At 38.9% G+C, this 27592-nt stretch overlaps 2 protein-coding genes across 3 annotated transcripts in view; one reads left to right on the forward strand and one right to left on the reverse strand.

Annotated features, from left to right (window-relative positions):
- The window catches only part of pipox (pipecolic acid oxidase), a 46153-nt gene extending 27547 nt beyond the window's left edge, over window positions 1-18606 (reverse strand). Inside the window, exons 1-4 of one of the 2 annotated variants that reach the window (XM_057838829.1) lie at window positions 18511-18606; window positions 12256-12404; window positions 6492-6705; window positions 854-1036 (exon numbers count right to left, since the gene is read on the reverse strand). In XM_057838829.1, coding sequence (XP_057694812.1) covers window positions 854-1036; window positions 6492-6705; window positions 12256-12320 — 462 coding nt within the window. In that variant the 5' untranslated portion in view covers window positions 12321-12404; window positions 18511-18606. Of the gene's footprint in view, window positions 1-853; window positions 1037-6491; window positions 6706-12255; window positions 12405-16336; window positions 16548-18510 lie in introns of those variants that run through there. The other variant, XM_057838828.1, reaches the window with a different exon arrangement.
- phf12b (PHD finger protein 12b) overlaps window positions 17413-27592 on the forward strand; it is a 28563-nt gene continuing 18383 nt past the window's right edge. Inside the window, exons 1-4 of the mRNA XM_057838827.1 lie at window positions 17413-18316; window positions 18594-18775; window positions 25250-25322; window positions 25445-25901. Of these exons, the coding sequence (XP_057694810.1) occupies window positions 18251-18316; window positions 18594-18775; window positions 25250-25322; window positions 25445-25901 (778 nt within the window). The 5' untranslated portion in view covers window positions 17413-18250. The remainder of the gene's footprint in view (window positions 18317-18593; window positions 18776-25249; window positions 25323-25444; window positions 25902-27592) is intronic.

Genomic DNA, 27592 nt, shown 5'->3' on the forward strand with positions numbered 1-27592 from the left:
AAGACCCTTCAAAAAGATTGAATGTTTAACTCATCGTTGTCATTTTTTTCTCGGGAACCTTTTATTGACTTGTGATATGGTGACCCTGGAACGAGCCTGCCTCCTCACCTGGGTCTATTGCTGTTTCGCCTTGCCGTTTGATCGCTGTCGACCTGAATAAATTGTCAAATTGTGTTTCGAAGCCTTTTTCCAGCTTTCAAAATGGAGTCAGTACAAGAGGTTAAGACTAAGGTGAACACGTGGAGTTTGGCCTTTTTGCCGGGTTGTTGGGTTTCGCCGGCCCGGGTCATTGGTGCTGCACCAGAGCGGGTCCGGCGATTTGGGTCCCGTGATTCCGGCAATCTGGCTAAAAGGTCAGATTCCTTCACACCATTGCTTTGAGTGGGCGGGTATGTTGTCTTCCCAGCTGAGGAGGTTGTCAAGGAAGTGCATCATTGACTATCACCTTGTGAAACTGCACTGCCTCCTAGGGCCCAGCATGAATACTACATCATTTTCACAAATAATTGCGACATTGTTCTGATGGAGACGGAACCATGCGAATGCAAACAAGAAATTTGCATTTGTTATTCTTGGAGTGTCACCATGTAAACGGCCCCTCGGAGTGAAAGATCTACTGTCACAATTTTTTGGATGCAATACATTCTTGACGACACTTGTCGCTAAACTGGGTGTTTGTCACTTTATTCCGACACAATATTATATTGTGTTCAAAGACACAGGAGAATTCTATTTTTTCTATATCTTTAATTGCTTCCATTCAAGGCAGTAGAATATTTACTATTATAACTTGAATACAAAGGTCAAATATTTATTTTTTGAGTGCAAATCACATTGAAATGCTTATAATTACCTCAAGTGGTAGATGTAGGTCAACGTGTGCCAGTAATCTATTAGCCCAAGGTCCCGCAGTGATCACAAGACCCTTGGCTTGATAAACACCGGCAACCGTTGACACAGTCACAATCTGGCCAGTTTTGATGTTTATGACCTTCTCTTGATCTTTAATGACACCGCCCAACTTCTGAAACTGACCCTGGTCAACAAAAACAAAACATATCACTTTGATTACATAAAATATCATAGTGTGCAATTTAAAAATATGCTTGTTTTTTTTTTTTTTTTTGTTTTTTAAATTTTACTCAATGTACACCCTTTACTTTTTACACCAGCTGGAGATGGACTCAAAAAGTTCACGTTGTTGTTGTTGTTGTTGAGGACACTAATTGCTATTATAATTAGGGAGCCGAAGTATAAAATCTAGAAAAACAATACTCCTAAAAAAGCAGAGGTAGATGGGGTAGCCAAAAATTGTACCCAAGTAAGAGTATAATTACTTTAAAATAAATTACCTAAGTTAAAGCAATGAAGACTTCCAAAAAATATTTGGTGAAAGAATGCTCAAGTACTGAGTAACTGCTTATAATGCCAGATTTATTTTTTTTAAACAATGCAATCCGACAGACAAAAACAAAGTTATGTGCAAATTCTGGCATCTCTAAATAATAAACACATTAGATTAGTAGCCAAAAATGGTACCACAACCACAATCAAAATACTGAAGCGCACAACATCTTCTTTCTCTTTCGGCTGCCAGATAAGTGCTTCCAGATGGAGAAGATAAGACTTCATCGATCCTCATTGGGGAAATTTCTCAGGCATTACAGCAGCTCAGACAGTGTACAATCATATGTATGACATAAAGATAAACTATAAGAACTACAGTGGTATGAAAAAGTATCTGAACCTTTTGGAATTTCTCACATTTCTGCATTAAATCACCATCAAATGGGATCTGATCTTTGTCAAAATCACACACATGAAAATACAGTGTCTGCTTTAATAAAACCACCCAAACATTTATAGGTTTTCATATTTTAATGAGGATAGCAAGGCAAGGCAAGGCAAGGCAAATTTATTTATATAGCACAATTCAACACAAGGCAATTCAAAGTGCTTTACATCACATGAAGACCATAAAAATCACATTTAAATCAACACAACGTAAAAACCAAGACAAATGATCACATCTAATCACAGAATAAAAATAAATAAATAAAAATAAAACAAAAATAAAAATAAAGCAAAAACTACTACTACTAATAATCATTGAAATCAGCAATGGAGATAAGCACAATAGGAATAGAAGGCAGGTAGGTTGAAATATATAGACAGTTATGGATATGCAGTGCCAAACAAAAGCGTTTTTAGCCCTGATTTAAAGGAGCTAACAGTTTGAGCATACTTCAGACGTTCGGGTAACTTGTTCCAGAGGTGAGGAGCATAATAACTAAATGCTGCCTCACCCCTCTTGGTTCTTGTTCTTGGAACATGCAGAAGACCCGTTCCAGACGACCTTAGGGGTCTAGATGTCTCATAGGAATCTAACAAGTCAAGCATGTATTTTGGTCCAAGGCCATTAAGTGTTTTGTAGACGAGCAGTAGTATTTTATAGTCTATCCTTTGACTCACTGGAAGCCAGTGTAGCGATTTCAAAACCGGTGTAATGTGGTCCAGCTTCCTTGTATTTGTGAGGACTCTGGCTGCAGCATTCTGTACTAGCTGCAGCTTCCTGACTGATTTTTTATCAAGACCTGTAAATATACCGTTGCAGTAGTCCAATCTGCTGAAAATGAATGCATGCATAAGTTTTTCCATGTCTTGTTGAGTCAGAAGCCCCTTAATTCTGGTTATATTTTTTAGGTGGTAATAAGCGGATTTAGTGACGGACTTTAGATGGCTATCAAATTTTAGGTCTGAGTCAATAATTACGCCAAGGTTTCTGACTTGATTTGTAGTTGTTAGTGACATTGTGCTAAGTTGGCTGCTTATCTTTGACCTTTCCTTTTTTGGCCCAAAAATGATCACCTCTGTCTTCTCTACATTTAACTGGAGAAAATTCTGGCACATCCATTCATTGATTTGACGAATGCATTTACTCAGGGAGACTAAGGGACTATAATCATGTGGGGACACAGAAATGTACAGTTGTGTGTCATCTGCATAGGCGTGATAGGAGATATCATACTGTTCCATTATCTGAGCTAACGGAAGCATATAGATGTTAAATAAGAGTGGTCCAAGAATTGACCCTTGAGGGACTCCACACGTGAATTTGGTTCGTTCTGACTGATAGTTTCCAATTGACACAAAGAAATCTCTATCATGTAAATAGGATGTGAACCACTGAAGAATAGTGTCAGTAAGCCCTACCCACTGTTCCAATCTGCTGAGTAGTATGTTGTGATCAACCGTGTCAAATGCGGCGCTGAGATCCAATAGTAGCAGAACAGATGATTTGCCTGCATCGGTATTCCGACGAATATCATTTAGGACTTTGATAAGCACGGTCTCGGTGCTGTGTTGTGGCCGAAATCCAGACTGAAATGAGTTAAAAAGATTGTTTTGCATCATAAAAGTCTGGATCTGTTCAAACACAGCCCTTTCGATAATTTTCCCCAGGAATGTCAGATTTGATATTGGCCTGTAATTACTAATGGTTGAGGCATCCAGATTAGGTTTTTTTAGGAGAGGTTTTATTACTGCAGTTTTTAAAGTCTGAGGAAACTCTCCTGTTTGGAGGGAAGTATTTATAATCTGAAGTATGTCTGGGGCTATGCAATGAAAAACAGTTTTGAAAAAGTTTGAAGGAAGGATGTCAAGGCAGCATGTTGTGGGCTTTAATTTCGACACAATTTCTGTTAAAGTGGCATAGTCCAGGAGGCTAAACTGTCTAAGATTGACGTGGGGGACATTTTGGGAGGTGTTTAGTGTAACATTTGTTAATCCGGAGTTGCACACAGCCTGTCTAATCTTTAGTACTTTGTGTGTAAAGAATGCTGCGAAATTATTACAGGACACCTCAGATGCCAATTCCTGAGGTATTGATGCTTGTGGGTTTGTCAGTTTGTCAACAACAGAAAATAGTGTGCGAGTATTGTTGGTGTTTCTACTAATGATCTCTGAAAAATATGATTGTCTAGCATTTTTCAGTTCCTGGTTGTATTTGCGAAGACTCTCTTTGTAGATATCATAAAAAACTAGGAGTTTGTTTTTTCGCCATCTGCGTTCTGCTCGTCTACAAACTTGTTTTTGTTTTATAGCTAGTGTGGCATTTCTCCAGGGTGACCTCTTCTTTCTTGACAAAGTTTTTGTCTTAATCGGGGCAATAGTGTCCATTACAGTCATCACACTGGAACTGAAACTATTTACAAGTTCTTCCACTGGAGCTATTGTAGAGGTTAATGATGAGGCATAGGCCTGTGTGAATAACGCACATGTGTTATCACTTATGTAACGCTTCCTAATCACCTCTGTTTCCCTTTTCAGAGGATGGACAGGGGTGGTCATTTTAAACATAATGCAGTAGTGATCAGACAGAGCAACATCATTCACTGTGACCTCAGAGATGTTAAGACCTTTGGATATTATTAAGTCCAGTATGTGCCCTCTGTTATGTGTTGGAACTGTGACATGCTGAGATAAACCAAATGTATCCAAAATATTTAAAAGCTCTCTAGCACATCCTTCTTCAGGATTATCAACATGAATGTTAAAGTCACCCACTAAAACAACACAATCAAAGTCCATGCAGACGGAAGACAGTATTTTGGTAAGCTCATCAAAAAACATTGTGTTATACTTCGGTGGTCTGTAAATTGTTACCAAGGCAGCTCTGCAAGGGCTTTTTAGCTGAATGACAATATATTCAAAGGAATCAAACTGACCACATGAAATATTCGTGCACTGAAAACTGTCCCTGATCAGACTGGCAACCCCACCTCCTTTCTTATGGGTTCTTGGAGCACTAAAGAAATTGAAGTTTGTGGGGGTTGCCTCAATCAGAACTGTCGAACTCTTATCTTGATCTAACCAAGTTTTAGCATGCAAACAATAACAGAAGGGGGGGAAATAAGTCAGTGAACCCTCTGCTTAAGGAGACTTAAAGAGCAATTGAAACCGATTTTTACAAAACATTCTAAGTCAGGTGTTTGCCCAATCACTGATGAGTGGTTTAAAGCTGCCCTGCCCACTATAAAACACACACCTGGTAAGAAATGCCTTGATGAGAAGCATTGTCTGATGTGCATCATGGCTCGGTTAAAAGAGCTGTCTGAAGACCTGTGATCAACAACATTGTTGCTCGTTTAATGTTCGCAAAAAGGCCCTTGGACACTCGACAGAAGTTTTGGCAAAATATTTTGTGGACTGATGAAACTAAAGTTGAATTGTTTGGGAGAAACACACAACATGTGTGGAGGAAAAATGGAACAGCTTACCAACATTAACACCTCATCCCCACCGTGAAGCATAGTGGAGGGAGCATCATGATTTGGGGCTGTTTTGCTACCTCAGGGCCTGGACAACTTGCAATAATTAATGGAAGAATGAATCCAAAAGTGTATCAGGATGTTTTGCAGGAAAAACTGAAGCAGTCTTTTAGACAGTTGAAGCTAAAATGAGTATGGATGCTGCAACAAAACAATGATCCAAAACACAGAAGAAAATCAATTTCAGAATGGTTTCAGAGGAACAAAATACACGTTCTGGAGTGGCCAAGTAAAATTTCAGACTTGAACCCCATTGAGATGCTGTGGCATGACCTAAAGACAGCGATTCATGCCAGACATCCCTGGAAATACTAAATTACCACAGTTTTGTAGAGAAGAATGTGCCAAGATTAGTCCTGATTGATGTGCTAAAGTGTATGCTAAACTGATCTGCAGCTACAGGAAATATCTGGTTCAAATTATTGCTGCCAAGGGTGGGGGAGGGGGCACAAAATATTAAATGTGATGTTTCACTTACTTATTTTCCCCCCATTCTGTCATTGTTTGCATACTATCCTCATTAAAATATGAAAACCTATAAATGTTTGGGTGGTTTTAGTTAAAGCAGACACTGTTTGTCCATCAGTGTGATTTTGACAAAGATCACATTGCATTTGATGGTGATTTTATGCAGAAATGTGAGAAATTCCAAAAGGTTCAGATACTTTTTCATACCACTGTATATAGTAGGTTCACCAACCACTGATACTGGGAAATCTTGTGTTCATTTCAGCTTTCAATCCATTTAGGCGACTAACCCGATTTCGTACACAAGGCCAGAATCGCCATAGTATAGCCTATGATGATGGCCACCACAAACTGACGATAATTACTGGTTTCGAAAGGCAATGAATGACTGGGCAAGGAATGACTTTTCCCCCAAACTGGATTATTTAAACACTGCTTTAGGGAGTATAAATTATCAAATTAATTGTGGGTAAATTTCTAAATTACTTGTAGTTAAAATTTACAGATTATAATATTTTGTTGAAACAAACTAAAAAAAAAAAGGTCTATATAATTGTCTACAGAAAGCAATTATAAACCTTATGTTGTTAGCAGTGCAAGAATTCAGTTAGATATTTAAAAAGAAAAAAAAAAACAATTTAAACAGCTACATAAGCTGTATTGAATTAGACATCAGCTGACGTCTTGATGTACCTGTACAGCCTTGAGCGCCCGATCAGCGTACAACACTCCAGCAGTGGTATCCACTAAAGCACCATCTCCATCAGCCAAGATGACATTAGGAATGTGCTGATTGAAGTTGTCAGGACTAAGAACAACCATTGGAATTTTGTTCTTCTCCAAGGTGCTCTTGTAACTAAGGTAGCTCTGACTGTTCTCTGGTCCCATCACCAGAAGTCCTGTCCGTCTGTGAGGAAAGGTATAATTGTGAGTGACTGATGTGATAATAATGTGTTTTTACAGTTCTGTTTAAATCCTGCAAAAAGGTAAGTTACTGAATGCCAATATGTTCATAGTAACGCCTGTTTGAAAGTGAACCCACTCACACATTTTATTCACGTACAGTAATGTACAGCAGGGATTCCCAAACACCGGGCCGGTACTGATCGGTGGAGCATTTGCTACCGTGCCACAGAGAAATAATAAATTATTTGTGGCCTGTGCCTCTTGGGTAATCCGAGCAGATTTGTGTACATCACCCTCAAGTAGTTGGCCACCATTACTAGGGTGTTTGCATACCTATATCAGCCCAGCCTCAGTTAATGTACAGTAACGTTAGCTGCTGTTGGCTGTGTGCGGCGACGTCTTTGGACAGCTTTTTACGGAGAAAAGCCCACCACCTAAGCCAGAAGAGGAGCCTACAACCATGTCCATTCGGCCTAATATGTGGCTAAAAGCTAGCAAACGAGGCAAGAAAAGCAAATGCACCGAGAGCATCATTCCTCGTGGCGAACCGTATTGCTGAAGCCAAGAAACCTCTCACAATTGGAGAAAAACTCATTATGCCTGCGACCGAGGATATTTGCCGTCAAATTTAAATGACCTGTGACACGAAAAAGCATGTTTATTTCATAATACATGCGGTATTTTATGCTCCTGAATGAAATGGACCGCTTGGATGTGCGTGGAAGCAATCGCCATATTTATTTAATTTTTTGAATCCCGCGCCATGAAAATGAGTGACTTCCGGCAACAGTCTCGAGTTGAGAAACAGGGCGCTGTGACGTGTACGGAGGAAGGAGCCCTCTTCACTATACAGCTGTACTGTTGTATGATAAGGACTAAGGATTCAGCTGATTTTGCGGATTAATATGTTTATTTTTCGCATCACACAAGCCAAACGGCTGCAGGAAAATGTTGCTATATGAGGGAGAGGCATGTGCGCCTTTTTGGGGTTTCAAAAGGTTCCCCATTCACCGGTGGATATTGGCCAAAACAAGCCCTACTACAGTGGGACCATGGGACTTACGAGGAAGTGAGTAAACATCGTGTTTTGTATTATGTCAAATACTAGGATCATTTTAATATGTAGGTGGCTTGCATTTAGTGGCTGACATGCTATTTGTCCCCTCGGCCGACGACCGGCGGCTTGTCGCACATCCCCCAGTCGGGAGAGCACTATACTCGGCTTATTGTGCTCATGTGCCCGGTGTTCTGTCAAATTTTCCGACCGATCAGACATTGCAACTTTGTGTTAAAAATAGCCGCAAATACAGCGAATACAAAGTAAACACTACAAACTTTCTTTAAATAAAGGACTACTTACGTTTGATCATGGATGGGCATGTAAAAAGCTCTCCTCGTCAACATTAGCTGCACATGTTAGCTGCTGTTTACGACTTCACCGTGTAGTAAAGCATTATTTTGCCATATTCGTGTTGACCATTTGGCAGCTACACACTCCTCCGACGTCGGCTGGTTTGTTCAGCGGTCATTGTCCAGCTGCTTCCCCGGTCAGCTCTCCTGTCCGTAGTAGCAGGGAAACGAGCTGTAAATTGCTCTCCGCCGGGCGGGTTGGCGAACGGTGAAGACAACTCAGTCATCATGTGAAATGATCCGGGCTAGTTATGTGTGATTTTCCACTTCAAAAAACTTGAAAAATCACTCGGTTCGGGTTAGCATGTCGGCTAGCTGTCACGCCTCTTGGTTTGTTTATCTTGACATAATGACATAAACCCGATTTAGGTGGCATAAAATATCGTCCGCGAGTTGCGACAATAAAGGTGAAGTCAACAGTTTCGACCATTATGGAGTAATTTTGCCATGTCGTCCTGAATAAATGCATTTTTATTATTTCATATTCCATTTAGCACAAGACTGTTATTTGTCATGACCATGCCATTTATTTAGCTGTTGGGGAAAAATATTGGAGTAGAGAGACTGAAACCATGACATTTTGCGGCTCTCTTCGTCACGTTTTCCTCGTTCTGAATAATTCCCCCTCAATGGGCTGACTGGTCCTTCTCAAGCCATTTATTTAGCTTTTGGGGAAAAATACTTGGATAAAAAGAATATCCTGTAAAAATATTGGAGTAGAAAAACTGAAACAATGACATTTTGCGGCTCTCTTCGTCGCGTTTTCCTCGTTGTGAATAATTCCCCCTCAATGGGCTGAATACTAAATCAGATGAAATCGTGACTCCGCTGACGTCATCCACCTTTTGGGGACCCTAGAGCCCTATAATAGTAGGCGTGACTAACCGGCAGATTAAAAGACTAATTTCTCGTCATCTGCGCTTTGCTAAATTGTTGGATATAGTTGAATCGTCTCAAAATGTGATTCTAATTGACATAATAATCCTATTTAACACTTTTTTCTCCTGTCGTACGCACTTTTTAAGGAGAGGTTAAAAAAGGTTTATTCAGCGTATGGTGAGTTACATTTTCGCTGCACTTAATGTTTATTTTAAGCCCCGACGTGTTATTTTGTATTTACTGTCATTTTCTGCCACACAGTGCCGGTCCGTGAAAAAAAAGGCCCACATTTCACTGGTCCGGGGTGCAAAAAAGGTTGGGACCACTGGTTTAGACTTTGACACCCAGTTTGACAGCTAGCTATAGTATATAAACACCTCAAGCTACAATCAAGTGTGGGTGTTTGAAGGAGGGTTGCGATCAGGTGAGAGCTTGGATACTTTGGAGGTAGTTTGGAGAGTCAAGGAGAGGGAAAGGCCAGCAAGAAAGAGGAGGACTTCCCCTGTGCAGAGAAACTTATTTTTCAATAAAAATGAAGGAAACTCCCTCTATCCTGTACATCCATGTTCAAGTTACACAAGCATAATCTGTGGCCTCTTTCAAGTTACACAAGCACTTTTACTGTCCTCTGCCTGATTACGCTCATGCCATTGTCAGAAAAAATATTGCACAACCCTGTCATATAATGATAATACCATTTGGGGACTCATGAATAAATGATTTTTTTACACACACCCTCTCACACACACTACATAAAAAAAAAATATATATATATACATACGTGGTAATATACTAGTATGTACATAGAGGTTTTGGTCAGACAATATTAAATTAATTCCTCCCGGACACACACACAGCAAAAATCAATGCCTCATGATACTCCATCTTAGCATCCCTACCTGGACCATTCCAAATTCATCACTGAACAAATTTCACTTACATTGTATATGAAAATGTATAAGCTTACATTCAACTCATAACAATAAGAAATAACAGCAGGGCATTAAATCAAATGTCATTCAAACTCATGGTTTTGAAAGGAAACAATTTTTTATATAACAAGTACTGAAAAAACTGGAACAGCAATTGAAGAAATAACTATCAGAGAACCTGAACTTTGAACGTTAATTAATTACATTTGTAGCCCGACAAAACATGCTAGGAGGCATCCTGAGGCACAAAGCCAGAATACAGTATATTGCATTAAAACATGGATAAAATCTACAGTGTTCCTCACTTAAAATGTAAAGTTTGGAAATCATATTTCAAGATATTTTAAGAAGCATGGAACGCTAGACAAAAGTAATGACGGCCAGATAAAGCTTCTTTCAGCAATTATGATTTATAGGCTATTGATTTGTAAAAAGCTCACAGCTTCATGGTGATTTTTGGGCTGTATGGTGCCATCAAGTAGTCTTGAATCGAAGAGGTCAACAGCATTGAGAATTCTATGGCAATATGTTAAAGAAAATGATATGAATGTGCTTGTGTTAATATGAATGAAAAAACTGCAACAAGTGCTATAAGCAGGGTTTCCCCAACATCGAAAAGATTGTGGCGCACCGCCACATAAAAACGAAAAGCCGCTACGGAATGCGAATAAGATTTTTTTTTTACGATTTTAACATACTTTCTAATTCCTAATTTGTATAATTTAAAATGACATCTAAAAGAATATATATAGTCATATGATATAGCTCATTATTTACGCACTATTTGCCATAAGTGGTCTGAAATAGCACGTCAAATACAAATTGTTCCTTTACACTCCTTATTTTAAAATCACATCGGTTCTCCTGTTGTTAACTTGTGCCTGACTATGTCAGCGCAGAGTTGGAAATGGGGGGAAAAAAATCTTCAAAAACTTATTTCCACCTAATGAATGTAATTCTGGTTTAAGCTTGTGTAAATTCAGATGAGTATTTTGAAGTATTTTGGAAAGAGAAAAGTTCCTGAAGAGGAGAGTCAGGCATCAAAAAGACTTATCGTTGTGGTGATGTAGACCGTCACGTTTTAATATTAGCACTGGCCCCCTCTCTAATATGAATGGCCTCTGAAGTGCCCCGGTTCCCATTTTATTACAAAACATGACAATCGGCGAATCCTGCTTTTCTGAAGTGAGAGAGAATGAGATAATGGTGTTTTCTAGAGCACATTAAATACAAATGCTACTTTTGTGTTTTAAATTACTTTTCAAAAAAGTGATTAAATGTATTGTTCCAAGTATTGTATCCTTACTTGCACACATTATGATTAAATTCGGATAACTCCAAACTTGACTGTTTTTTACCAGATGTTTTTACTGCCTCATGCAGGATAATCTGCGCATTGTTTTGTTGACCAAAACAAACACTGAACAAAGATGGCAGCGACACTGGGCCCCTTCTTTTGCACCTGTTTCAGAAAAATACTAGAACCGCCACCCTCCTATGGGGTTTCAGAATCAGCACATTTCAAACTAATTTTCTTGAGCCTCCTGGGTTGTAGAACCAATGCTAAGGCAAAGGGCAGATCGGAAAACTATTAAATCTAATAATTTTTTGAAAAACAAATTAATTAATTAATGTTATGCATTATTATTTTTCGGCCTATCAGTTTTTCCAAGAATTTTGCTTTTGGTACATTCCTAATAAAAATAAAACCATGCGCTTTTAGTGGAGAAATCTGCCAAGCCATGAAAGCTGTCAGGTCGTATTCTGATCAGGCCTGATTCTGGACGTAAAAAGAAATTAACGCATTGAAGACAATTACAGATGAGTTCCTCTCTGAATACAGAACCGCTTGAGCGCTACAAAACTATCAACCCCCTTTTGCACTGCAGGAACCCTTAGCAGTTCATAGGTCTGTTTAGTTGCTAGAACTGCGAAAGAAAAATTGTGTTTCCACAATAAAGGAACTGCACATCTCCAAGAACGGTTGGGGAATTACAATGAGATTTGTAGAACTGACAACAGAGACCACCCCTATGACTGCCCTGTTCCAGGTACAACATGGAAAATATTCACACAGTGGCTTCTCTGTTGTCCATTTTCTTGTCTTCGCGTCTACAGTTTGAGCATAAATGATGTCACTGTTGCGTCGGGAAAAAGAAAAAAAAACAACAACAAAAAAAAAACATCAATGACTGTAGTGGAGGTCAGCGCCACAAATCTCTATGAAATATTTAGATCTTATGACGAGAACTTCATTCTTATAACTGATCAGCACGAAACTGGCTTATGTTCAGCCAAAACATCTAGAAATTATCAATCTACCTGCTTACCTGTACAGTTTGACACCAGCCTCCTTCTCCAGCTCAGCCCAAAGTTTATAGCATTCATCCATCATGTGTGTGTAGAAGTCTTGATCATAAGCCTTACGGATAATACGGGTTTGGCCATGAGAGCTCCCTCGAGTGTGGGGTAGAGTAAACTAAAGAGGGAAAATGTACACAGAGAGCAGTCAGCTCTTTTAAATTAAGTAAAACATAATTAGTAAATAAACTGTGATCCCAAGTTTTATAGTCCTACTGACAAAGGTCAATAGAGTAGCCAAAAATTTTACTCAAATAAGAGTAGTGTTACTTTCAAATAAATTATATTACTCAAGTAAAAAGTAGGAGTAGTCATTAGAGGTCGAACGATATAGGATTTTCAAATGCCGATATCTAAAAAAAAAATTTCAGTCGATTGCCAATATCCAAAGCCAGTTTTGTAAGCCAATATTTGAAGCCGATATACTTTTTTTTAAAGCACGTAGGTTATAAAGGCAATTTTTAAAAAAAATGTTTCAACAGCTTCAAATTTACGATGACCTGAGTCTTAAAGGATTAATTCGGTCTAGTGCTACCAAATCAACGAACGCAGCACTTCTTTTTATAATTATACACACTCAGCAAAAACAAGACAATATTTTCAAATAATTAAACCCACCAGGACATCACGACGGGAAGTAAACAAGTAAGAATTTAAGAGGATGCTCGCCATGCTAAAGCTACTGCTTACGCAAATGCTACGCTAACGCTAAAAGTTACATTTACAGTGAAAGGATCACTCAGTAAACACCTGAAGAGGCTGAAGAGACATTGCATATTCTCTCATGAAGGATAAAAAAAAAATCTTACAATATTTACTAAGTAATTTTCGTTGATGATAACTGTTCATGCATTTTCCTGGTGTATTATGTTAAAGTGCCTATGACACCAAAATGCATGTTTATTTCACATTTCACGCGGTATCTTATGCTCCTGAATGAAATGGACCGCTTGGATGGGTGTGGAAGCGATTGTTTTATTTATCTAATTTTTTAATCCTGCGCCATGAAAATGTTGGTTGTGGACGAAAGCGAATGTGATGTCACCCAGGTCAGCATCTCACAATACAGCATAGCTTTATAGCATGCTGATGGGCTGTGTCCACTGAGAATGCTACTCGGCCGACAACCAGCGGCTTGTCACACACCCCTCGGTCCTTTGCGTGCCCGTCGGGAGAGCCCTATATTCGACTTATTACCCTCTTTGTGTGCCTGGTGTTCTGTCAAACTTTCCACCCCAACAGAAATTGCAATTTTGTGTTAAAAATGGCCGCGAATACAGTGATTACAAAGTAAACACTACAACCTTTCTTTAAATAAATGCATAAAAGGACTATTTACTTACGTTTGATTATGTACGGACATGTAGAAAAGTTCTCCTCAGACACATCCTGCCATGTTAGCTGCACAACAACTGCACGCCGCTCTCTCACTGTTTACGTCCTCGCCGTGTAGTCAAGCATTAATTTAGGCCATATTGGTGTTGACTATGTGGCAGCTACGCGCTCCTCCGACGTCGGCCAGTTTGTCCGGCGGTCATTCTCCAGCTGCTTCCCCGGCAGACGAGCTCTCCTGCCCGCAGCAGGGGAACGTCGAGCTGTGACTTGCTCACCGCCGATCGGCTACCCGCCCGGCGAAGACAACCGACAAACCCTCCGCCGTGTGATATGACCTGGGATAGTTTTGTGTGATTTTTTGCTTCGAAAGGCAAGAATAAGACTTTGAAAGATCACTTGTTTCGGGTTAACATGTCTGCTAGCTGTCACGCTTCTGGTATGTTTACACTCTCCGAAGCCGGGGCAGGGAAATGACAAAAGCCGGACTAACTCCGGTGGCATAAAGGTGCAAGAAGTTGACGGTTTTGACCATTATGGAGTAATTTTGCCATGTCTCACTGCATAAATGCATTTTTAATATTTCATATTCTATTTATCACAAGACTGCTATTTGTCATGACTATACCATTTATTTAGCAACTGGGGTAAAATACTGAGATAAAAAGAATATCCTGTAAAAATATTGGAGTAGAGATTGAAACATGGACATTTTGCGGCTCTCTTTGTCGCATTTTCCTTGTTCTAACTAATTCCCCCTCAAAGGGCTGAATTCTAAATCAGATGAAACCATGACCCTGCCGACGTCATCCTCCTGTTGGGGACGCTAGAGCGCTATAATGACAGGCAGGGGCTGAACGGCAGATTAAAAGACACATTTCTCGTCATCTGCGCTTTGCCAAATTGTTGTATATAGTCGTTTCAAAATATGATTCTAATCCACATAACAGTGCTATTTAAGACTTTTTTATCCTGTCATAGGCACTTTAAATGTCTAGTTTTACAATACGTTGTTGTTTTGTTTTAGCATCATTCTGTAGGTTGTAATGAATAACAGATATGCAAGAAACTCAATTACATCATTATGAGAAAACAAGATGAGGGAGTTGTTGATTGGTTCATTGTGCAGTGGCGCCTCCAGAAATTTTTCATAGGGGTGGCCAGATGGGGCCACTTAAAATCTTGGGGTGGCCAAAACTAAAAGCCATAATTTCAGGTTTTCATTATATTATTGCAGTAAAAAGGTCAAGGGAAAACTATCAGAAAGACTTAAGGACACGGCTACTGATATACTTTGGTGTATTGTGTAATATTTGCGGTTACAAATGATTTAATGTGCATAGTCCGTAACTGTCCAGTCAACATTTTAAGTTCCACAACAATTCTGTTTTATTGTGTTATGTATATATTAGGCATAAGGTGTACATTTAACTAGGGCTGTCAAACGATTAAAATTTCTAATCGAGTTAAACACAGCTTAAAAATTATTTAATCGTAATTCATCGCAATACAAACCATCTCTAAAATGTGCCATATTTTTCTGTAAATTATTGTTGGAATGGAAAGATAGGACAAGACAGATATATACATTCAACATACTGTACATGACACTAAATCCACAAGATGGCATTAACATTATTAACATTCTTTCTGTGAAAGGGATCCATGGATAGAAAGACTTGTAATTCTTAAAGGATAAATGTGAGTTTGTATATTGTGACTAAATATTGCCATCTAGTGTATTTTGTTGAGCTTTCAGTAAATGATACTGTAGCGACTTACCTGTTCTCTCTCTTACCTGTTACCTGCAACCATGACTGTGTGTGGTGGCTGCAAATGCTATATCTTCTCTGCATTGGGTACATTACAGGATGTTAAGAAAAAGATCAACTCCTGTCATTCTTCCCCACGTCGCATCCCACAATATTTATAGTTGCTGTGGGAGAGATGGCAAAGCTTTTGCCAATTAAAAGCACGCCCCCCATGAATGCTTTTATCTACTCCACTCACTTGACACTGCCTCTTATCTCTGTATAGAAGTAAAACGACTGCATTGTAGGCTGTTTGCGGCAATGCGTGAATGAGACGTACTGCGAATGTGTTAATTGCGATAAATATTTTCACGTGATTAATTTTAAAAAATTAATTACCGCCCGTTAATGTGATAAATTTGACAGCCCTACATTTAACAAAACAAAATAAATGCATTCATTTGGGATGAAATGCATAACTGATGCTACAACAATCTAACGATATACTGGCAAGCGGGGTGGCCAACAAATTTAAAGGGGTGGCCGTGGCCACCCCTGGCCACCCCCTGGTGGCGCCACTGTCAATGTGACGCGTCTTTACAACTGGACAGTTACACAACTCAGTCCACTCTGGCACTCTTGCAATGTCAAAAAAAATGTTAACTAAGATAAACAATGCATATAAGTTTGTTGTTAAAAAAAAAAAAAAAAAAAAAAACTATTCAGAGAAGTTGGCATCGGATTAATTCAGACGTTAAAACGCTTAGAACGTAGAATTTAAAGCGAGTTCAGAAAGCTGAAAAACTGAAGCGTTAGCGCACTAAAACATATGTTCCAAAAACGTTTTATTCGTTTAAATGTTTAATTCGTTTTAGTTTGCGACGTTCTGTTTGACTGGAAATTATTTCTGAAAAATAAATCTGACACCGAGTATCTACAAAACATACACTCTATATATGTAACGCACCTGCTCAAGAAGGAGAGTTTTCTGTTTCTTTTTGACGAGCTGATATGCAGTGAAAGAGCCTTGGACGCCAGCTCCGATGACAATGTAATCATAAACCTCAGGCGTCGACATAGTGGATAAATACTGTGTACTTTTACTGCAATGCAACACTCAAGCGACGATTTGTAGTTGACAAAGTCTAAACGTGTGAGTACTTCTACTCCTCCTCTTCCTTTCCGACAGACGAGGTACTTTCACTGAAATGCTGCCCTCCACTGGTGAAATGATATATGACACCCTCTTTAGGAGAACTCGTTGCTCTCCGAAGTTTTAATTTATTTGAAATGGGACAATAGTTTCATAAATCACGTGTTTACAACAGGTTAAAAATCCTACAAAGTTTTCGTGAGTAGCTCCCCATCTATAATTCTAAGAAAAGTCATTCCTTCATTACAGGGAGCTTTCATATCTAGGTTCATTTCATAAATCTGTTTTGACATATGTGACAACTACCCTCATCTCGAAGTTTGTTGTCATTTACTATGGCATTTTCTTTGAAAATGATAATTTTCTGAATGAAATGTATCCCGTTTTTTTTTTTTTTTTTTTTTTTTTTTTTTTGTTAACGAGCAACATATAAAAGATTACGTAAGAACATTATCATCAAATTAGGTTAACATTGTTGCTTCAAGTTAAACATTTTAATACGTTTGCACCACTCGAACAGCCTCGAATTCACACGACTCCCGGGTTCTACCCGAATCATCATCGATCGTCGTAGATATGCATATAAGGCTAGATGTCTAATACGCGCTGTAAACCAAAAGAGACATATGTCGTCACTTGTCGGCCATTTTGCATTGGAGCAATTTTATAAAAAAATAACAGTCAAGGAGTGAGGAAGAGACTCAAGAGAGCGTTTTTTTTTTTTAACATTTCGGAGTGGCTTATGATGCAGCAGTTTTAGAGAGTAACATTATGCAAAAATCTAGATTTGTCATAAAAATGAGTGAAGCATTTATGCTTTTTGGCTAACGATATGCGTGTTTTGTTTTGTTTTTGCTAACGATGTTCGTATTTGTGCATATGTAATATCTATATGCCGTCACGGCTCGAGAGGAAATGACGCCTTATTGCGCATGCGTCGTACAAATGAAGTAACCTGGACTGTTTTTTTAAACTTCCGATGGTTGTGACACGAAGTAGAAACCATAGTGCCCGCTGTAGAAATAATGTACTGACAGCGCTTGTCATTCGCGCATCCGCTTTACTGCGCATGCGCGACTGGCGGTTCGCGATTGCGCCAAAGGGGAGAGGATGTTGCTACTAGCCAGTCTAGATGCAGTGTCGTTTTGACAACAATAACATCATCAAAACTCGGATCTTTGCTCACCTTTTTATTGGATTATATTGCAAACGCTTCTGGAATTCGTACAACTTGGCTCGCGTTGGCTTATTTGGTAGCTGTGTTTTAGAACTACCTTCTCTGTTTACAATGGAAGCGGAGGGCTTTGCAGATTTACCAGGCTCATTTTTGCAGGAGCAGAAACGAGAATCATGGCTGGCCAGCTAGGCCGCAGACGGAGCTTTTGTGGCGAACAACGGGCGTATTTGCATACAAGATACGCCATATTGGATTGCTCTTACCGCTAAAAGGTGGCGCAAAGAGTCGAGTGTTTTTACCTGCAATTGTCCTTTTTTGTTGTTGTGAGGTACAGAAGATAAGGTAGCGCGTAGCTAGCTCCGCAACCTTGACTGGTTGACGTCGTCGTTAGCTCATTAGCCGGCTAACGAGTGCTAGCGTTTCTTGGGCAGCAGTCAGTTGTCCAATTCAATTAAAAATACACCGAGGCACATTTTTGGATCGACACTCATTGTCGGGTTGTCAGTAATAATAAGGATCGCCTTTAAATTGGTTAATTTTGCTCTGGATGAATGTGGGACAAAATGGAGACCCCGACCATTGTGTACGATTTGGATACGTCTGGGGGCTTGATGGAGGTAAGATTTCTCGGCCCACAAGTTCACTTTACACAGAAACACTTTTAGCGAACTATATGCACGTGTTAATCTATGCGAAACTATTATTAATCGATTGTATTCCGGGCATCCTAGTGTATTGTATAGCATAACATTCAAGTTTAGTAGATTGGTCGTTACTATGGCTTCCTTAACCAATAGTCTTCAAGCCTTACATGGAATGGCAACCGTAGACATACTGCTGAAAGACCTACAGTTTGTTGAGAATTCTGACAGTGTGCAAAAAAACAATCCACAGCAAATTCAGACACTTCTGGCTCCCCCGAAGTCTGAGGAAGTCGAAAAGAGAAGTCGGAAGTTGGGGAGAGACGTCCGGAGAAGCGGAAGGGCCACAAACCACGACACCTGCGATAGTTGTAGAGAAGGAGGAGATTTGTTATGCTGTGACCACTGCCCTGCAGCTTTCCACCTTCAATGCTGGTAAGTTGGCATTGCTTCCCCAATCCTGAAAGGTCAGTTACCTGTTTCGTAAAGTAACTGCTTGTTCAACACACGTACGGACACAATATGCTACTGGTAGACTTTTTTTGTCAGGAAAATGTTGTTGGGATGCTGTACTTTGCACAACTCCCCATATATAATAGTAGGCATGTGCCTGTATGAGAGTCTGATGGTATGATAACCTTAAGCAAAAATATCACTGTATTGCTATTACAGGTCTAAAATGTGTTACTGTGAGATATCTGGGTTTGGGGAAAAAAAAACTTTTTCCATTGAGTTGGATTTATATTTTTCAAATCATATTAGAAAATTGGAACATAAGTATAACGTTAAGCTAAAATAAATTTGAAATATATTTACATATATTCGAAATAAAAAATTTAATAAATTCAATCATTTAGGTGAGCCTAAACCCACAGCCACAGCTCAACATTATTACCATCAGAACAAAAATAATTGAATTATTTTCCTTAAAAAGCACGTGTGTATGACTCGTATCATGTTTACATTATACACACACTCTCTTTCTCAATACAGACACAGGTTTTACCACCGTTAGACACACTAAACACGCTGGAGTTAACTCTCGTAGCTGATGGGAAACGTTCATGAGTTCATCAGTGTTTACTAGAGGTTGGAATCCTGGGGCACCTAACGATTCGATTACGATTCAGAGGCTCCGATTCGATTATAAATTGATTATTGATGACCCCCCCCCCCCCCCCCCCCCCCCGTCCCCCCAAGCTATTAGCTGCTTTTAATGTTTCGTACATTCGTTACAAAAATTGTACAAGAAGCCTCTCAGGCTTAAATAAACGACTATTTCAGTTTCAAGTTAACAGTTCAAATTAGTAAATAAAACACTGGAGTCCCCATTCTGTATCAGCAGCTTTAAACTACATTCAATTAATTTAATGTTGTGAATCACCCGTTAAAGTTGTTAAACTTGCCCCCGTTATTCCATATTTTCCCTTCTGTGTACTTTCAACATCTGAATGTTTTAAAACGGTTTTAAACATAAATTTAAGTCAATTTTGCCGATTTAGGACTATTTTAGATAAAAAGTTCATTAGATTCGCTTGAAAGGTTACTGCTTTAAGATGGCGGCTGTTTACTAACACCATTATGTCTGTCATTTAGCATCTGGTTCTATATAGATAAGTAGTGATGCACGATAATACATTTTTCAACCGATACCGATAACCGATAATTTCCTCCTCATTCCAACCGATAACCGATAATGTCAAGCCGATAATTCTATTAAAAGATTTATGTAAAATTTTAAAGTATACACAAAAGAAAATATTGCTGTGCAAAAATATAATTTATTGCTCTTTTTTTTTCAACATAAAATATGAACAAGTCGTCAATTCAAACATCTAAATAATGACAGATTGTCCTACATTGTGTAATGGTAAACTTTTGGCAACAATTACTTAAAGAGTAAATACCTAAGTTGCACAAAATGCCTTTAAAAGTAAACCATTCCTAACATATATAACATTAATACACTGCAAAAAACACCTCCTTAAAACTAGTCAGTTTTAAGTGTAAATCTATAGGCAATAAGTGAAATTATCTGCCATCGCTTTAAGTGTATTTCTCTCAGATTTCTTGGAAGAAAAATAGCTAGCTGAAAATAATCTTAACAGCCTTGTTTTAAGCAATACATTATTATACTTAATCCTAAAAAAAACCAAAAACTTGGAAGAAGGAAAAATTTTGAATAATATTTGTGGCTACAGAATATTGATTTAAGAATTTGATTATCTACTGTGACTGTAATTGATCAGAGAAATATGTTAAATAATTTGAAAAGTGATTGCTAATGTTATATGCTTTGTTGCACACTTTGAAAATGATTACCTCAAAAGAGCGAGATGTCATGTACCCATTCTGCAGCGCTTTGTTTACATTTGCGGCTTTCACGACATTTGCTTCACAGCAGCTAAACTGATACACGGCAGTACTATCTGGACGGAGTTGGAGCTCGCATCCGCGTGCGTGTTGTTTTGTGCTTGAGTTTTGTTAAGCCGAAAATAAAGGCAGCGTTACAAAGTCATGTGGCCGCTCGTCATTTTACATACTGAATGCATTATTGACTGGCTGACTTCGGTTTCTCCATGTTTAAATGATCATCTAACCACTGTGCCGTCATGATAAGCTTGCTTACTGGACATCACTTTTTCATGATGAATGGTGGTCGTATAAACTGCATTATTTTTTTTATCCAGGGCTTTGGTTCTCGGGTCATTTAGGTAAAAAAAAAACAAAAAAACACATGTCTCGTCTCGGCGGCAGCTACGTTCGTACCGGATAATCCGCCCGCCCCAACCGGTTTGCCACGGCGTAATCGGGTCCTGGCTCTGCTCGCACGCCGTGGGGGAACGCTCGAGAAACCGAGGTGTTCGCCAGAGGTCTCGAAGCCGGGGAACCGGGTTCGGACCGGCCAGAGCGGCGGGCTCCGTCGGAAGACGGCTACTTGCCGACTTTCGGTCTCCAGTCGTGCCGGTGTTTAGCCTTAGATGCGAATTTACCACCCGCCTTGGGCTGCATTTTCACAGTGTGCAACAAAGCATATAACATTAGCAATCACTTTTCAAATTATTTAACATATTTCTCTGATCAATTACAGTCACAGTAGATAATCAAATTCTTAAATCAATATTCTATAGCCACAAATATTATTCAAAATTTTTCCTTCTTCCAAGTTTTTCTTTTTTAGGATTAAGTACAATAATGTATTGCTTAAAACAAGGCTGTTAAGATTATTTTCAGCTAGCTATTTTTCTTCCAAGAAATCTGAGAGAAATACACTTGAAGCGATGGCAGATAATTTCACTTATTGTCAATAGATTTACACTTAAAACTGACTAGTTTTAAGGAGGTGTGTTTTGCAGTGTATTAATGTTATATATGTTAGGAATGGCTTACTTTTAAAGGCATTTTGTGCAACTTAGGTATTTACTCTTTAAGTAATTGTTGCCAAAAGTTTACCATTACACAATGTAGGACAATCTGTCATTATTTAGATGTTTGAATTGACGACTTATTCATATTTTATGTTGAAAAAAAAAAGCAATAAATTATATTTTTGCACAGTAATATTTTCTTTTGTGTATACTTTAAAATTTTACATAAATCTTTTAATAGAATTATCGGCTTGACATTATCGGTTATCGGTTGGAATGAGGAGGAAATTATCGGTTATCGGTATCGGTTGAAAAATGTATTATCGTGCATCACTACAGCAAACTATACGGACGTCTAACGTTATTTCAGAGCTTAGTTCGTTGTCTAGCTAGGACTTACCTCCACCGTCTTGGCGAGGACAGGACAATAATGAATAATACACATTTTTGGATAGTTATTTTGAGATTTTGGGGGTATTTAGGGGTATTTATAGGGTTAATTCCGATTTACGCGGAAATTCAGGTTACATCGCCAACGTAGGAACGAACTCATTCGTAACCCGGGGACTACCTCTATTTGAACATAAATTATATTAACATACACAATAAATACATACATCTTAGTAATTTCTTAAATATCCAGGAATGCAAAAACGTAAAACACGACTGCTTTTGTCCATAAGCACAGCTATCCGCAACAAAAAATGATAACTTTTTTCTCGACTATGAATAATGTATGATTATCTGTAAAAATGTCTGCATAGGTTAGAAATAAACATATTTTTTTAGATGAATAATGTAGAAAATAAATAAATACATTTTAAATAAATGCAAGTGGTCAGCCAATGAAACGTGCTTTTGAGGGGAAAAAATGGATCGGCACATTCAGCAAGTGAAAAAGGGTAAATGTCAGTCTGAACATAATGAAAATAATTCACTTAATTATGGTAAGGTCAATTCTATCCCTACAACATATGGGAAGACAATCTAAATGATCTATAAAACTGAACTCATTATATAATGCAAATAAGGTTGCTTAAAAGTTGGTGGGGACAATTTGAGCATCCTGAAAAAATGGTAGTGTTATGTCCCTGCCGTCCCTTTGTAAACCTACACCTTTATCCTTTTTCATCGTACAGCGGATTGACACATTTTCAATTCAGACATGTTCCAAAAATGTACGCGATGCAGGTTGATTTTGCCCCTAATGTTTACAGTTGCATCAAAAAAGCGGTTTTCTACATAAAAAGTCAAATATCCAATGGCAAACAAAATGAAAATTTTTAAATTTCAGAATGTTTCTGGTCCCAGATTTTTAACCAGTTTTAACCAATTAAAATAATTCACACCAGAAGTGTCAAACTCACTTTTGTTCGCGGGCCACATTCATGGCAATTGGAGCTCATGTGGGTTCACTGGCTGCCACTGACAGCATGCTGTCAAAGACAAGTATCCATAGCAAGTTCTCCCAATTTAATGTAATATAAATTAATTGTTTGTAACATAATGTAAATTGGACATTTATTGTTAATGGCAGGCAATGAGTTAATTATGTGTCACTTTTAGGGTACTTACGGGAGTTCACAGAAGGAGTGACAAAAAAATGCCCCCAAATTAATAGGAAGTGACCCATAGAGCCAAAGATCCCCATGGAATTTCTCCAAAAATTGCAATTTTTAGTTTGTACTGATACTGCAAATATCTTGCCGTAAACGGTCGTGAAGCTAGACAAACTGACTACACATGCACGATAGTGCTGCGCAGTTACCAATTAAAACAGAATTTTCCCCACTGCAGTTAAGCTTAGCCTTTTTAAAATTCACCAGGGTAATGTAAACTTCTACTGCTTTTCTTGTTTATTGAGTTCTGCCAACCCCAAAGTTGGCCAACGCACTTGAAGCACTACAGCCAGTGAAGCTGCCACCTGCTAACAGTTGAGTCTGTTTGAAATATGGCAACCTCCCCAGGTCTTTGGGTTAGTTCTTTGATATTTGAAGGAATAGATACATAACACTGTGCACACATAGTCCAGACTTCAATAGCACTCTACAGCATACCTGTCAACTTTGGACCTGGGTTTCCCATATGAAACATAGCTAATTACCTTATTATTTACCCTAGAATAGAGGTGTGCGAAATTTCTGATTCTTAGATTATTCGCGATTCGGCCGTGGAAGATTCGAGAACGATTCACAAACATCCAAATTCCGATTATTGAAATGTGTCAAGTAAAGCGGAAGTAAAACACACTCACTAAAATATTGTTTTCCCCATATGAATTTCCTTTGAATTGACCACTTAAAACTACCACACTAAGTAAGGGTAGCAATCGGTACATAGCGCGGACACTGTGGTCGATGGCAGACCTGGCACCTGTGACGCCTTCCTGTCTGAACCTGTGAAGTGTGTGGAAAAAACTTAATGAAACACGTTGGTAGGACATAGTATTAGGGCCAAATAAATACATTTGAAAATAGGACGAGATTCAAGTCATACTATTGCTACGAGAAATTAAAAGTCGAATTATTACGTAGGGGAAATGTAGCTGTGAGCCGCTACGCACTTTACATACATGTACCTTAGCTGGCAGCTACGACGAAGCATTACTATAAATTCTTCTATTGATTATAATTTGATGTAGATGAAGAAAAAATAAGAAGGATTTCCTCATTTGTAAAACCGATTCTTAAGCAAAAGATGCTTTCAATATTGTTGATTTTAACGGAGGTGGCAATGCACTACGTAAAGTACGTAGCTGCTTGTTCAGCTACATTAGCCCGACATTAGCCCCTAATACTTCATTGTACGACGCACATGAATGCAACTTCGATAAAAAAATTGTTATATGGACTTACGATCCGCCAGCTTGTTGTCTCCTGTCGTCCTCCAAAATTATACCTGTGTGACGGCACTTCAGGTGTTTATTCGTGGCTGACGTGCTGGCGTGGTATGCAAAATCTGCATTGCAGAGAGTACACAAAACAGTGACACCCTCATTTGTTCCGCAAAATAAATCCGTGCTTCGTGCTGCTTTCCACGCTTGCATAAGTGTCTGGCATTCTCAACTCCACGCATCTATAATATTTTTTTTAAACTCGCCTTTAACAGTTGAGAGGATGTTGTGCTCGTCCACGCATTTGTGTCATTGACAACGTCGACTAGTCTGGACTGCTCTAAAACTAAACATGATCACAATGATCATGTGAACATACAGCAGATGTACTGTAGTCTAAAACTAGAGTTGTCCGATATAATCGGGTAGCCGATATCGGCCAATAAAAGCATTTTAAAATGATAACAGAGAATTTTGAATTGTAAATGCTGAAGAGTGCTGTATATAAAGGGGACCCGGGAGGCCATTACAGTAATTTAACACACTATTTCACACTTCGCAAAAGTCAGTTGACCCCCATGCTATGAGAGTAGCATGAGCATCATTCAATGATGATATCGCAACAGGCTTACTTGTAATGTTATAATGTAATGCTATTCTGTTCAAAAACTTACAGTTGGCTTACAATCTTAACTGTTTGAATCATAGCGACCCACCGCTGAGTGAAGAGATGCTTCCTCCAGGAGAATGGATGTGTCATCGCTGCAATGTTCGAAAAAAGGTGGGCGTGTATTAGTTCAGTACTATTTTGGCCAACCACCAAACCAATTAGTGTTTTTGAATTGCTAGAGACAAAATCATTTGTTGATAAAAATTGAATATATTTTCAAATATCTCTTTTAGAAGCGAGAGCAAAAAACAGACCAGACCAATGGCCTGCTGGAAAAATCCTCTGCTAAGCGAGCTTCCTCTCCAACTATGGAGTTGGAGCTTGGTGCTGGTCCACTGCGTCTTGATGGCCTTCCTCCAGGGGCTGGAGCAGCCGGGCCTGGTCTTCGAGTGGCCCAGGTACGCCTCTTGGACCGTAGGAGTAGCAGCAGGCCTAGCAGCCGGCCAGGCACACCTACTTCCAATAGTTCGTCGACCCCTACGCCCTCAGAGGAGCAGAATGATGGTGAAGAGGAGGTAGCTGAGCCTGACGATGATGTTCAGGGCACCGAGCATGAGAGCTCTGCATTATCATCTCCAACCCCGCGTCTTCTTAAGAGGCCCTTTCAGCTACTCATAGCAGCTGCTATGGAGCGAAATCCTACACAATTCCAGCTACCAAGTGAACTTACGTGTACCACTGCGCTGCCAGGTCAGTTATTACCTGGAGCAAACAAAAGCCTGTTTACTCAGTTCATAGACTTCATAATACTAATCCTTCTCAAAAAATTCGCATATTGTGATAAAGTTCATTATTTTCTGTAATGTCCTGATAAAGATTAGACATTCATATATTTTAGATCTATTACACACAACTGAAGTAGTTCAAGCCTTTTATTGTTTTAATATTGAGGATTTTGGCAAAAAAGCCAAGAAAAACCAAAAATCCCGATCCCAAAAAATTTGCGTATTTCATCCGACCAATACAAAAAAGGGTTTTTAATACAAAAAAAAGTCAACCTTCAATTAATTGTAACAGCTATGCACGCAATACTCGGTCGGCAATCCTTTTGCAGAAATGACTGCTTCAATGCGGCATGGCACGGAGGCAATCAGCCTGTGGCACTGCAGAGGTGTTATGGGCCTCCATAACACTTCTGCAGGCCCAGGATGCTTCGATAGCGGCCTTAAGCTCATCCACAGTCTGGGGTGTAGTGTCTCCAAAGTTCCTCTTCTCAATATCCCACAGATTCTCTAAGGGGTTCGGGTCAGGAGAGTTGGCAGGCCAATTGAACACAGTAATGCCATGGTCAGTAAACCATTTACCAGTGGTTTTGGCACTGTGAGCAGATGCCAGGTCGTGCTGAAAAGTGAAATCTTCATCTCCATAAAGCTTTTCAGCAGATGGAAGCATGAAGTGCTCCAAAATCTCCTGGAGTTAGCGTTTATTTTAAGTAAATATGTCGAAGTACAATATTGCTCTGTTAGCGAATGAGGCAAGCGACCGCCTGTCGTAAACAGAGCTTTTCTGGGGAAAATTCTTATGAATAAATGCTTAAATCCTAGCATTCTTCATAGATATGGACGTAAAACAGTCTCGATTCTTGGTTAAAAGCAAAGAAAACGTGCAGTTAGCGTTTATTTTATGTAAATATGTCGAAGTACAATGGTTCTCTGTTAGCAGATGAGGCTAGCGGCCACCTGACGTAAACGGAGCTTTTCTGGGAAAATTCTCGTGAATAAATGCTTAAATCCTCCAATTCTTTATAGATATGGACATAAAGCAGTCTCGATTCTTGGTTAAAAGCAAAAACAAACAAACATGCAGTTAGCATTTATTTTACGTAAATAGTCTGTTAGCCTGATATTAACAGCTTTTTCGGTGAAAATTCTTGTTAATAAATGTTTAAATCCCCGAATTCTTTGTAGATATGGACGTAAAACAGTCTCAATTCTTGGTTTAAAGCACAACAAAAATCGTGTCGTTAACATTTTTTTTACATAAATATGTCGAAGTACAATGCTAGTCTGTTAGTGAATGTTGCTAGTGGCCGCCTTATGTAAACAGAGCTTTTCCGGTGAAAATTCTTGTGAGTAAATGCTTAAATCCTTGAATTCATTATAGATATGGACGTAAAACAGTCTCGATTCTTGGTTGAAAGCAAAAAAAAAAAAAAAAAAAAATGTGCAGTTAGCATTTATTTTACGTAAATATTGCGAACTACAATGCCAATGCCGTAGTGGCTAATTTCTCCCATTGGTTTTTTTTCACAACGTTTCAAAATGCATGCATGGTACGAAAAATATAATAATTACCTTGAATCCTCGAACAAGTCACTCCTGACGCAGTCCTTCCTGTTTGTATGCAGTACAGCTTTTTAACTTTTTCAACAGAAAGCCGCC

This window comes from Corythoichthys intestinalis, chromosome 6 (assembly GCF_030265065.1).
Source record: "Corythoichthys intestinalis isolate RoL2023-P3 chromosome 6, ASM3026506v1, whole genome shotgun sequence".
NCBI lineage: Eukaryota > Metazoa > Chordata > Actinopteri > Syngnathiformes > Syngnathidae > Corythoichthys > Corythoichthys intestinalis.